Raw genomic sequence first — 13,882 nt, forward strand, 5'->3', positions numbered from 1 at the left:
TTCAGAATTGGCAACTTTATAATCAGTCCCCCTTCAGCTAGCTCATGTTGCATTAACTCTGTGACTTCTGTGACTGTCTAAATTGATGACACCAATGTGAATCCATTACAAAGTGAAATTTCAAGCCTTGCAAAGGGATAGGATTTCCTGACTTCCATGAAAGTGATTTTGAAGATTTGCTAAAAACGCTTTCAAACCCATTGATAAAGGATATATGTGGGTATAGGTATGTGTAATCCTTACGAAATGCTTACTGTGTTTCAGACACCGTTCTGAGCACTGTATGTGTCTTCCTTTCTTCCTCCCTGCACGGTCATAATTCCTGTGACAGACAGGAGTCAAAAGCACAGAGTCCAAACCGAGCAGTCCCCCCTGGCGTGCATGCTTCTGTCGTGATGCCGCAGGGCTGCCACTTAGATCACGCGATAATTATCCAATGGCAGGAAATCAGAAAGGAGGACAATGGGCTCCTGAATACAAGGAGATTTCCAAGGGATCAAGAAAGCACTTGTGAAAATTTATAACAGCTGTCAACCGAGCAATGCAGGCCGTAGTTAGGACCATGGACCCAGGGGTCAGACAGCTTGAAGGGCATTGCTCCTTAGCTATGTGACCCTGGACAGATTACTCAGCGTCTCTGTGTCTCAGTTTCCTTATCTATCAAGTACAGGTGATAAATAATATCCACCCATAGCACTGTGGTAGGGGTTATCTGGTTAAAATACCCGTTAAGTGTACGGGACAGAATGTGCTCAGTCAACGCTGATTATTTCTATAACGTTTGGGAAAGTGCTTCCCCTTTTCCACAGATCAAACATGAAGAATGTCTTATGCTTGTTTCCAGTTTTGTTTGGATCATTTATTGTAAGAAATCTCCCATGCTTGTTCATTTTTGTCCTTTTAAGAGTTAGTGCCAGGTTTAAACAATGACAAAGATGTTGTTAAAGAATAAAAGGCTTTTCAAAAAAAAAATCAGTTAACTTATTCATTTTTCATTCATTCAATGAAACAAATATTTTTAATGATAAAAGGTGCAGTTTACAAAGAAGATGACATCATGAATCATTAGATACCTAATAACAAAGATACATAAAACAAAAATCAGAAGAAATGTAAGGAAAAAGAACAAAATACATAATCATAGCGAGACATATTAACATTTATCTGAGACTATTTTATCAAGTGCAGAAAAAATAAGAATAGGAGCATCTTGAATGATGTCATTAATAATTTAAATATAATAGATTAATATATTTAATTAATTTATATTAATCTTATATCCTGCACAAATATATTTAAAATTTTGTATCTCATATGTGGTTATTAGATGTTTATAGGACATTTTCGGAGAAGACAGTGGCACCCCACTCCAGTACTCTTGCCTGGAAAATCCCATGGATGGAGGAGCCTGGTGGGCTGCAGTCCATGGGGTCGCTAAGAGTCAGACACGACTGAGGGACTTCACTTTCACCTCTCACTTTCATGTGTTGGAGAAGGAAATGGCAACCCACTCCACTGTTCTTGCCTGGAGAATCCCAGGGACGGGGGAGCCTGGTGGGCTGCCGTCATGGGGTCGCTAAGAGTCGGACACGACTAAAGTGACTTAGCAGCAGCAGCAGCAGCAGCATAGGACATTTAGAAAAACTGGCAAAAAGATTAAAATAGGCTTTTTTCATTTTATTTTTCAAGGTGAAACCTGAATAATAACTACCCCTACACACACACAGGCATATACTCTATTAACTCTGAAACTTGGATTACTGTTTGATTGGATTCACTGTGTTGCTCACTTCTTTTTCAGTATTAATTATCTTCTGATCATGAAGACCTATCTCTTGCAATTTTTGTGAGAATTAAATGAAATAACGCCTGTAAAGTACAAGGAATATAGTGAATATTGACAGTTACCAATGACTCTTATGAACTGGTTGTTATTTCCGTTAGATGGGAATTGGCATGGGCAAAGGATAAACATAAGAATGGGCATGTTTTGTTCATTTCACCTGTAAACTCTATGCACCTGTGCTGAATCAGACACCACAGAGTGAGCACGAATGTCCAAGTTTCTTACCGTCTCTCTCCTCTCCTGCCATCCCCACCACACACACACACACACACACACTCTCTCTCCCTCACTCACACACTCACTCTTTCACACGTACTGTCTCAGAGCTCACAGTAGTGGAGGCATCAAGTAAATGCAAACGCTGTGGTACCTGGTGCCTCGCAGAGCTGTCATAGAAATACAGAGGTCACATGAGTGTGGAGGAGGTGCTGGTTCCTGACCTGGGGTATCTGGGAGATGTCACTGAGCAGATACTGTTTAGGCTCGAGGAGCAGCCAGCCTGGCTTGAGCAGAGGAAGCTTATCCGTAGAGGAACCGGGCATGGTTTGACTGTAGCTTGCTGTGTGAATTGAGGGGCTGTGATTGCCCGGGTTTCAGAGTGTGGACACTATCTCTGAGTTATGGGGAATCATGGAATATTTTAAAATGCAGGTTTATTAAGGTATAATTTACATACAGTAAAACTCACCCTCTGAGGGTTCACTCTGATGCGTTTTGACAGATACATATAATCCTGTAACCACCACCACCACCACCAAGAGAGAGAATTTGCATACTTTGGAAAAACTCTTCCATGGAGCACCGCCCTCAGACCTTTCCCTTCAGCCTCCAAAGCCGCTGGTCTGATTTCCGTCCCTCTTCCAGGATGTCACACAGAATTGTTGTATGAAACGCTTCATGTGGGGCTTCCTTCTCTTAGAGTAGTGGTTTTGAGAGTCATCCTTATGTGACATGCATTGGTAGTTTATTCATGAGAGGCTTAAAAAGATAAAAGGATGCCACAGAGCTTTAGGAAGATGAATCTGCTTGGGGTGGTGTGTGGGTGACAGAGGAGAGGGCCAACATCTGGTCCAGAGAGAAGGACTGTAATTCGGTGTGAGATGGTGGCAGGGTAGTCGGGGAGGGGCATCTGCAGGGCATTCAGTTCAGTTCAGTCACTCAGTTGTGTCCAACTCTTTGCGATCCCATGGACTGCAGCACTCCAGGCTTCCCTGTCCATTACCAACTCCCAGAATTTACTCAAACTCATGTCCATTGAGTCAGTGATGCTATCCAACCATCTCATCCTCTGTTGCCCCCTTCTCCTCCCACCTTCAATCTTTCCCAACATCGGGGTCTTTACCAATGAGTCTGTTCTTCACATCAGGTGGCCAAACTATTGGAGTTTCTGCTTCAGCATCAGTCCTTCCAATAAATATTCAGGACTGATCTCCTTTAGAATGGACTGGTTGGATCTCCTTGCAGTTCAAGGGACTCTCAAGAGTCTTCTCTAACACCACAGTTCAAAAGCATCAATTCTTTGGCACTCAGCTTTCTTTATAGTTCAACTCTCACATCCATACATGACCACTGGAAAAACCATAGCTTTGACTAGATGGACCTTTGTTGGCAAAGTAATGTCTCTGGTTTTTAATATGCTGTCTAGGTTGGTCAGAGCTTTTCTTCCAAGGAGCAAGTGTCTTTTAATTTCATGGCTGTGGGGCATTAGGTTGAACTGGAATAACTGAGCTGCAGGCTAGAAGGAGGGTTTTAAGGACGGAGCAAGGAGATAAGTTAGAAAACACAGTAGGTTTAAACCATCCGTTTCGTAGCAGATGGGAAGGAGTAGCATGGACACGCAGCTGCATCAGAGCCTCATGGGAACAGTGGGACGTTTCTGTTTGGTTATAGGCAGAGAAATCAACCAGGGGAGAGACGAACCCAAGGCTCTGTGAAGGGCGGGGCGGGTGGGTGCAGGTGGGCAGTGATGGGAAGCAGGGTTCTTTTAGCTTCTGCTACCTGAGTGTGGCAGAGGGACACGATGGAAAGAACTTAGCATGCACGCACACACGTGAGCACTCAGGGCTGCCCAGACCTCAGCTCAGCTCCTGAAAGCTGTCTTGTACACTCTGCATTTTGTCAGGGGGCTGGGGAAACCAGCATCTGGATAATGTTTCTTAGAAAGTTTTACTTTTTGCTGTATTCTGATCTCTGGTAAAGCAATCCAATCTTATAAAATAACTTAATGGGTTAACATGTCTATTCTCATTTGGCAAACTTAAGATAATCTTTGATAATAATGATTTATGGTAATATGCCATCTACTTGCAATACTCTAATACATTCAGTAGAAAACACTACATTTTTAGATCAGGACCTAACTTCTTGGAAGAAAATCACGTATTATTTTCCTGTCGCATAAACTTTCACAGACTTCTGATCCTCCCTGTGATATCTCAGTTAAACGTTTCTTGCCCCTAGAAATCGTTTGCTTTCTCATAAAGATGCTAAGCTGTATTGTGTCTGGACTTTTTTAAACTTGTAACTTCAGGCACAAATGACCCACTAAAGGTTATGAAAAGCATGATGTATTAATAAGATAAAATGGTAAAATGCAGGTTTGTTCTCTTCACAGCTAACTGCACTGAAGTTTGTATTTTAAAAGCCACTGAAAATTTATAAAAACATGCGAACACTCTCCCTTTGTTTTTCCCTTAGTTTTGCTACTCGAGAAGATAGAGTATGATGACATCTGCAACAAGACACTGAAGATTACAGACTTCGGCTTGGCGAGAGAATGGCACAGGACTACCAGGATGAGCGCAGCGGGCACGTACGCCTGGATGGCCCCGGAAGTTATCAAGTCTTCTTTGTTTTCCAAGGGAAGCGACATCTGGAGGTAAGTAAGCATCATGCATCTTGCTCTTGCAGATGTTCGTGGAAACTGGTTGCTGCACTTCCATTAAATGAGTCCCAAGTGTTAGTTGCTCAGTTGTGTCCAACTTTTTGTGACCCCATGGACTGTAGCCCACCAGGCTCCTCTGTCCATGGGATTCTGCAGGCAAGAATACTGGAGTGGGTTGCCATTTCCTTCTCCAGGGGATCTTCCTGATGCAGAGATCAAACCCAGGTCTTCTGCATTGCAGACAAATTCTTTACCATGTGAGCCCCCAGGGAAGCCCCAAATGAGTCCCAAAGTATTGAATAATTCTGAGCATAATGGATAGTAAAGATGGTCCACAGTTTGTGGTTGTTCCACTTAAGAATTTTTTTGACTTTACAATGGCGCAAAAGTGGTAGGCACGCCCTCAAAACTGTGCTTGGGATTTGGCGTTTTGATCTTTCCCAGCCTAGTGACACATGGTCCAGTCCTCTCTTGTGAGGCCAGGCAAAGGCAGTGAGCTGCAGCTCCTGGTCAGCACCACCATCAGGAGGGGAAACAACCGACACATTTAGAACCATTCTGGACCCACCCTGCTTTTCAGTGTTGGTATCGTATGCAATCAACTACACGAGATATTCACCACAAGATCAGCTTTAGGCTTTGTGTTAGATGATTTTGCCCAACTCTAGGCTAATGTAAGTGTTCTGAGCACTTTTAGAAAGACTGGGCTAAGCTTGGTCTTCCCAGGTGGTGCCAGTGGTAAAGAACCCGCCTGCCAGTGCAGGAGACAGAAGAGATGTGGGTTTGATCCCTGGGTTAGGAAGATCTCCTGGAGGAGGGCATGGCAACCCACTCCAGTATTCTTGCCTGGAGAATCCCATGGACAGAGGAGCCTGGTGGGCTACTGTCCATAGGGTCGCAAAGAGTCGGACATGACTGAAGTGACAGCACAGCATACACACTGTCTAACTTTCTGTAACGCTGCTAAGTCGCTTCAGTCGTGTCCGACTCTGTGCGATCCCATAGACGGCAGCCCACCAGGCCCCGCTGTCCCTGGGATTCTCCAGGCAAGAACACTGGAGTGGGTTGCCATTTCCTTCTCCAATGCATGAAAGTGAAAAGTGAAAGTGAAGTCACTCAGTTGTGTCCGACTCTCAGCGACCCCATGGACTGCAGCCCACCAGGCTCCTCCATCCATGGGATTTTCCAGGCAAGAGTACTGGAGTGGGGTGCCATTGCCTTCTCCACTCTATAACGTTAGGTGTATTAAATGCATTTTCAGCTTATGATATTTTCAGCTTACTATGGAGTTATCAAGATGTGACCCCATTGTAAGTTGAGGAAGATCTGTATGAGCCTTTTTGAAGGTTTTGTGGTTTTGATCAAGATAGTTATAATCATGACAGAATGGGTAACTTGAGATTTTGATTGTCCTAGGACTTCCATTTGATAGGAGAATCTTTTTTTTTTTTAATAATTTATTTTATTTTATTTTTAACTTTACAATGTTGTATTGGTTTTGCCATATATCAACATGAATCCGCCACAGGTATACACGTGTTCCCCATCCTGAACCCTCCTCCCTCCCCATACCATCCCTCTGGGTCGTCCCAGTGCACCAGCCCCAAGCATCTAGTATCGTGCATTGAATCTGGACTGGCGACTCGTTTCATATATGATACTATACATGTTTCAATGCCATTCTCCCAAATCATCCCACCCTTTCCCTCTCCCACAGAGTCCAAAAGACTGTTCTATACATCAGTGTCTCTTTTGCTGTCTCATATACAGGGTTATTGTTACCAACTTTCCAAATTCCATATATATGCATTAGTATACTGTATTGGTGTTTTTCTTTCTGGCTTACTTCACTCTGTATAATAGGCTCCAGTTTCATCCACCTCATTAGAACTGATTCAAATGTATTCTTTTTAATGGCTGAGTAATACTCCATTGTGTATATGATAGGAGAATTTTATTAAATCAGAGGTTTGATTAAAACTAGTTATAGTTTGAGTTAACAGGAATAGCATTTTGTAAGACCTGTTGGTAAATAAACATAAATCTCACTTTAAGGAAAATTTTGATTCCTCATGACTCACACACAGAATGTTAGCATGGAAGGAGTTTGAAGACAAAATTTAGATCAGCTCCTTCATTTTATAGATCGAATCATCTAAAGATTGAAGCTTCTGGTTTGGGAATGGAGAGCTGGACCAAAATGGGATCCCAGGTTATCCAGGTTATCTGAATTTTCCATCCAGCTTTGTCTCATTAGGGAGTGAAGACACCATCCATACCAGAACAACACAGAGGACGACAGAACAACTCTGTTTATTCTTACAATGAACCAGGAGCTTACTGGCCTTCATTTAAGGCTCATAAAATGCTGTGTGACTAGTATTAAAACTCCAGGGTTTTTTTTTCTTGTTGTGTTTTAACAGCTTTATTGAAATATAATTCATACATCATATAAACTATTGAATTCGCCAGTTTAAACTGTGCAATTTCATGGCTTTTAGTATATTAATCGGAGAAGGCAATGGCACCCCACTCCAGTACTCTTGCCTGGAAAATCCCATGGACGGAGGAGCCTAGTAGGCTGCAGTGCATGCTAAGGGTCGGACACGACTGAGCAACTTCACTTTCACTTTTCACTTTCATGCATTGGAGAAGGAAATGGCAACCCACTCCAGTGTTCTTGCCTGGAGAATGCCAGGGACAGGGGAGCCTGGTGGGCTGCCGTCTGCAGGGTTGCACAGAGTTGGACACGACTGAAGTGACTTAGCAGTATATTAATAGAGTTGTATACCTTCATCACCACAATTGAGAACATTTTCATAATCCATAAAAGAAATCCTATTAAAGGTAGCCATCTCCCTCAAAACTTCATCCCTCCCAGCCCAAGGCAATCATGAATCTATGTTTTGTATCTTTAGATTTGCTTATTCTGGACATTTTGTATACATGGAATTATGTAATATGCGGTTCTCTTAGTGGCTTTTCAGTTAGCATATTTTCAAGGTTCATGTCATAGAATGTGTCAGAATTTCATTCTTATTTATTGTTGAATAATATTCCATTGGATGGATAATACCACATTTTCTTGTCCATTTATCAGTTGATGGCATTGGGGCTGTTTCCACTTATTGACTAATTCTGAATAATGTTGCTATGCACATCTATGAAAAAGTTGTTGTGAGGATATGAGTTTTCCTTCTCTTGGATAGGCGTGAAATTGCTGGGTCACAGGGTAATTACATAGTTAATCATTTGAGGAACTGCCAGACTGTTTTCTACCAGTCCTCATTCCCATATACAGCAGTGTATAAATAAGGCCTTCTAATTTAATTGTTCTACTTATGACTTTTAAGAAATTTATCACCTGTGCCAGGGGTTCTATAGCGTCTTTGGGCCATTTTGAGAAATACAAATGCTTGGGCCTCACCCCTTACTTGATGACTTGTACTCTGCTGATAGAGACTGAGGACATGTGTCTTCATAAAATATTAGATGTGTTGTTCTTGACTTAATCACAATAATTTTCTGAACATATAATGCCAAAATACTTAAGTGAAGTAGGTGATTGTTTTAAAAAATTATACTTCAAGACTCTGAAAACTCATAAAAGGTACCATAAATCAATTTTACATTCTGTATAATTACTTAACACTATAACCATTTTACTAGTTGTGTGCCTTTTAAAATAAACTATGTAATTATAAGCTATACAAATGCTGTGCAATCTACATAAGTGCTTTATAGCAACCTCATGGACTATAAGCACAGAATCAAGAAGTAAGAAAAAAAGAATGTCTAAAAGCAGTCACAGTCTGGGCCTTGAAGTCCAAACACTCATGGAGAGGAATTCCCCCCAAATCTGTTCTTTTCTCAGTTGTATAATATAAGCTTGGTTGTCTGATTTTCAGTAGAAGCATCTAATCAGAAGAGGGGAGAAGGATGCTAAGCTGGTAAAAAAGAAAAAAAATTAAAAAAAAAAAAAAGAGGCAGTTGAGAACAGAGTAGGCGACAGGAGCAAAAGACAGCATGAAATTATGAAAAAGACCAGAGACTACCGACCTCCGTAGCCACCTGGTGTGGAGCCAGACGTCCACACGCATCTCCAGAATGCATCAGTATGTTAAAGCAGAGTCCTAGGCATCAGAATGTGGAAGGCAGGGAAGGCTGTCCCTCTGAACTACACAGACCTTTGCCTTAGAACCTCCTTTGTAATATTCCCATAAAAATAATTGCATTCAAGAAGCATCGCCCTGGTCTGTGGGGCTGGTATTATATATATATATATACACTGGTGTATTTAGCGATCGCCCTCCTTCTGCATCTTCCCTCCTTACCAGTTACTACCCTACAAGAGAACTTTGACAGATACTATCACTGAACTTTTATTGTGACTCCTGTGACTACCCCCGTTTCACACTGACAGAATTAGACATTTCCTCAGAATTGTAAAACTAATGAATAGCATGCTCTGATCCCTGGCTTAAGAGCCATGTTCCTGCCACCACAGCCCTTAATTATTAGATCACTTGTGTTCTTAGCAGAGGGCTTTTTATACTATATCCCACTGAGTTTCAGAGAGCAGAAAAATATGCATTATGCTTTAGAAATTGTCCCATAGAAATAGTTCCCCCCACCTTTTCTTTTCCAGATTGGTTCTTACCAGACTACTTCACTCTGGAAAAATGACCTATCCTAAAGTATTCATTCTCTGAAATTTCCAAGAGGCAAAGTTGGGCTGTTACTGTTTTAATTTTGTTATTTTCTATTTAGAATAGCAAGGAAGCTTCTTTGAATTTAGGCAGTTTTCGGTTATCCTAAGAATTTTTTGGTCTCTTGCTCTGAAATGATTTTTGTTGATTGAACTGTAAATTAAGTTTACTTACTCTTGAAAGTAAGTATGTGTCTCTGCTAATGCATCATAATACAGATAATTTTTAAGAAACTAAGCAGATAGCTTTTGAAAAATCCTGTTTACAACGTAATTACTAATACTTATAGCATTATATAACTTAGAAGTACTGCATTATATATTCCTTTTATAAAAAAATGTAAAGCAGTGCTTTGAGAGGGTAGGGCAGATATCCCTAATACTTCACCAGTGATTCAAGATCAGCTTCAAGGCCATGTGAGTGCAGACACAGTCAGCAGAGAGTAACAGTCCCGCAGCTCAGCCCCAGGTCTGCCGCCTCCAGGTCCAGGTGCCTGTCGGTGCTGCCCTCTTACTCCTCCTGGTGGAGAAGGAGCCCTGGACTCAGGGGCCTCAGGACGGAAGCACCTCTGCTTCTGGGCCAGCAGAACATCAGCTGGAGGATCTGTGAGCCCCATTTGAATGGGCACATTCTGTTGTTTCTACATCCCTTTCTGAATGTTTCCAATGTAGTCTAGAGTCCAGTGGGCACTACTGGAGAGATCTATACAGGCAGTGGTCATGGCCAGGATGACCTGCACCAGGGCTCCAGAGTCTCTGTGCAGACCAGGTCTTCTTCATAGACGCCTTTTTGTATTTGTGATACTGTGAATCACTGTATCTCTTAAGATCAGGAGATAATCAAATGAGACTCGGAAATCAGTTCCAATGCACAGTTAAATGACTTTTATTGCTTCTGAGCTGTTTTGCCTTGGAGAAGGCAATGGCACCCCACTCCAGTACTCTTGCCTGGAAAATCCCATGGACGGAGGAGCCTGGTAGGCCACAGTCCATGGGGTCGAGAGGAATCGGACACGACTGAGCAACTTCACTTTCACTTTTCACTTTTATGCACTGGAGAAGGAAATGGCAACCCACTCCACTGTTCTTGCCTGGAGAATCCCAGGGATGGGGGAGCCTGGTGGGCTGCCGTCTATGGGGTCGCACAGAGTCGGACACGACTGAAGTGACTTAGCAGTAGCAGGCATATTTTACTGCCTTCTGTCTGCTGTCTTTAAAACTATGTTCAAATACCATATATAAGCAGCAAACAGAAGAAATGAGAAGTTACTTCTTTAAATTTCAAACTGTTATCTGTTCCTGGTGACTGGCAAGCCTCTGCCAAAAAGTTATGCTTGCCTGCAAGTATCCCATTTCACTAGAGTCATATATAACACTGACCTTCCCCCTACCTCTTTGGAGCAGCTTTTCAGAGCTATCTGAAATGCTATCTCCTGGGCTATAGTCCTCATTATGCCCTCAAATAAAACTTAACTCACACAAACACAAAAACATTCAAACTTTTTTTAACTTAGTTAATGAAGTTTGAAAAGATTAGAAAAGTGAATAGCACTGTACTTCTTATTTTAATAGTGGGGGTTTAGTTGTTAAGTCATGTCCAACTCTTGCAACCCCATGGACTGTAGCCTGCCAGGTTCCTCTGTCCATGGGATTCTCCAGGCAAAGATACTGGAGTGAGTTGCCATTTCTTTTTCCAGGGGATCTTTCCAACCCAGGAATCGAACCCAGATCTCCTGCACTGCAGGCAGATTCCTTACCGAGGGAAGGAAAGTACTGAGCTACAAGGGAAGCCCCTTATGTTAATAGAGCTTAAAGCAAATACGGTCCTTTCTTATATGCTAATTTTTTTTGCATGTCAATATTTTTTTGAATTTTTTAATTGACGGATAATTGCTGTACAGAATTTTGTGGTTTCCTGTCATACATCAACAAGAATCAGCCATAGGTACAAACCCGTGTCCCATCCCCATGGTTATGTGTTTTAAAGTCAGGTGAGTGTCAAGAGTGACTGATGTTTTATGTAACAAAACAAAAGATAATCCAAATGCACTTTATGTTTTGAAGATGACTTTCCTGGTGACTCAGTGGTAAAGAATCTGCCTGCCAATGCAAGAAATGCAGGTTTGAGCCCTGGGACAGGAAGATCCCCTGGAGAAGAAAACAGGACTCCAGTATTCTTGCCTGGGAAATCCCATGGATAGAGGAACCTGGTGGGCTACAGTCCATGAAGTCACAGAAAGTAGGACATGACCTAGCAACTAAGCAACAACAACAGAGAGAAACTAAGGTTCTGATTGGTTTTGTAGAAGAAAATAAATCTGTATAATGTTCAAGGCTTATTTCTATGCTCTGTACTGCCTTGAACTGGACCAACTCAGAGTGTCTAGTATGGATGTGAACTGAAATTTGGTCCTTCAGCTTCATTTACAAATTCATTTCGAGATCCTTCTACTGTGAGTTTGCTGGTTCTTGTATGTAATTTCATTTGCCCTTTAACTGAAACAGCAGTGACTCAGCTGGTAAAGAATCCACCTGCAATGCAAGAGACGATCCCTGGATTGAGGAGATCCCCTGGAGGAGGGATATGCTACCCATTCCAGTATTCTTGCTTGGAGAATACCCATGGACAGAGGAGCCTGGCAGGCTGCAGTCCATGGGGTCGCAAAGAGTTGGACACGACTGAGTGACTAAGCACAGCACAGCACACACCTACATCACATCTGCTGATGCTTTGAAGAGCTTGGCTGCTGCAGTTGTTCCTTGTTTTTTATTCTCCTTTCACTTTACCTCCCTCAGTTATAAAAAAAAAAAAGATGTGTCATATTCTCCCAGCAGGCTCAGGGAGGCCCACAGGATTTCTTTGTTCATTACTAGTAGGCATTAGGTGGAAACATGAGTAACACATCTCCTAAATATAAAGGGAGAGGCAGAGAGAAGCAGTTTCTAAAATCTGTTTTAAAACAGCATGATTGCAATTATGTAAAGTTTAAAAATAAAATAAAATTAGAAAAAAAAAAAAAAAACAGCATGATTGGACTTCAGTCCTGTGCTATATAGCATGAGATTCTGTAGGGCTGGAATCTTCAGTGTCCTGAATATCTTCAGGAGGTGTGGAAAAAATGAGACAGAAGGACAAACATCAGAACAACCACATTGCTCTTTATGTGTGGCCTGGTTCTTGTTGTTCAGTCGCTCATTCGTGTTCGACTCTTTGTGATCCCAAGAACTGCAACACACCAGGCCTTCCTGTCCTCACTATCTCCCAGAGTTTACTCAAACCCATGTCCATTGAGTCGGTGATGCCATCCAACCATCTCATCCTCTGTTGCCCCCTTCTCCTCCTGCCCTCAATCTTTCCCAGCATCAGGGTCTTTTCCAATGAGTCAGCTCAACGGTATGAAAAGGCCTGGTTCTGGACCCTGTTTAATTCAGTCATGTACTGCTTTTAAGCTTTCCTATTCACTAAGTAGTTTCACTTCCTCAGAAGAAGGCATAACTGATTTCTGGAAGGAGAGTAATTGTATATGTTTGGAATGTTAAGTGGAAGAACCCACCTCTCACACTGGGATAAGGGCCCCTATGGGCTTTGTTGGAAGAGAAGATTGATTATTAGGAGCTGGATGAAGGCACTGATGTGTTTCTCCCATTGATTGTGTCATGAGGAAAAAACCCCACTTAACTTTATGAAAACTCTACTTTCCAGCTACGGAGTGGTGCTGTGGGAGCTGCTCACGGGAGAAGTGCCCTACCGTGGCATTGATGGCTTGGCTGTGGCCTACGGGGTGGCGGTCAACAAGCTCACTCTGCCCATCCCCTCCACCTGCCCTGAGCCATTTGCCAAGCTCATGAAAGGTATTTGGGTGTCTCTGTGTGTCTGTGGGATCAACAGGAATCACTCATTAGAACATCTGTATATGAAATAGATAACTAATGAGAACATTCTGTACATAGCAGAGGGATCTCTTCTCAGTGCTCTGTGGCAACCTAAATGGGAAGGAAATCCAAAAATGAGGGGATATGTGTGTACATACAGCAACCGAGCACACACATAGCTGATTCACTTTGCTGTACAGCAGAAACTAACACAATTGTGAAACAGCTATACTCCAATAAATATTCTAAAAAAGAGAACATCCGTATTTTTTTTAACCAAAAGGGTAATTTCTGTAATTCTAATTTTCAAACAATTTTAAATAATTATGCTGTTTTAAGAAAAAGAAATCATGTCTTTGATCTAAGATGTCAGATTAAGTTTTGACGAACTAAGTAACTTAAAAACATTCCAGTTTAATAATAACTCATTTATACAAAATTCAGTTGAATGGTAGTAAATTTTTCATCAAATACACTAGTGGAGTTCAAAGGCAATATTGGTTTGGCTTCATATGTGCTGCTTTTAATTCTACCTAATGATCAATAATCTTTTATAGTCTCAACTGGCATG

At 41.9% G+C, this 13,882-nt stretch overlaps 1 protein-coding gene across 1 annotated transcript in view; it reads left to right on the forward strand.

Annotated features, from left to right (window-relative positions):
* MAP3K21 (mitogen-activated protein kinase kinase kinase 21) overlaps nt 1-13,882 on the forward strand; it is a 58,849-nt gene that overhangs the window by 13,190 nt on the left and 31,777 nt on the right. Inside the window, exons 2-3 of the mRNA XM_061404844.1 lie at nt 4,544-4,724; nt 13,142-13,290. Coding sequence (XP_061260828.1) covers nt 4,544-4,724; nt 13,142-13,290 — 330 coding nt within the window. The remainder of the gene's footprint in view (nt 1-4,543; nt 4,725-13,141; nt 13,291-13,882) is intronic.

This window comes from Bos javanicus, chromosome 28 (assembly GCF_032452875.1).
Source record: "Bos javanicus breed banteng chromosome 28, ARS-OSU_banteng_1.0, whole genome shotgun sequence".
Lineage (NCBI taxonomy): Eukaryota > Metazoa > Chordata > Mammalia > Artiodactyla > Bovidae > Bos > Bos javanicus.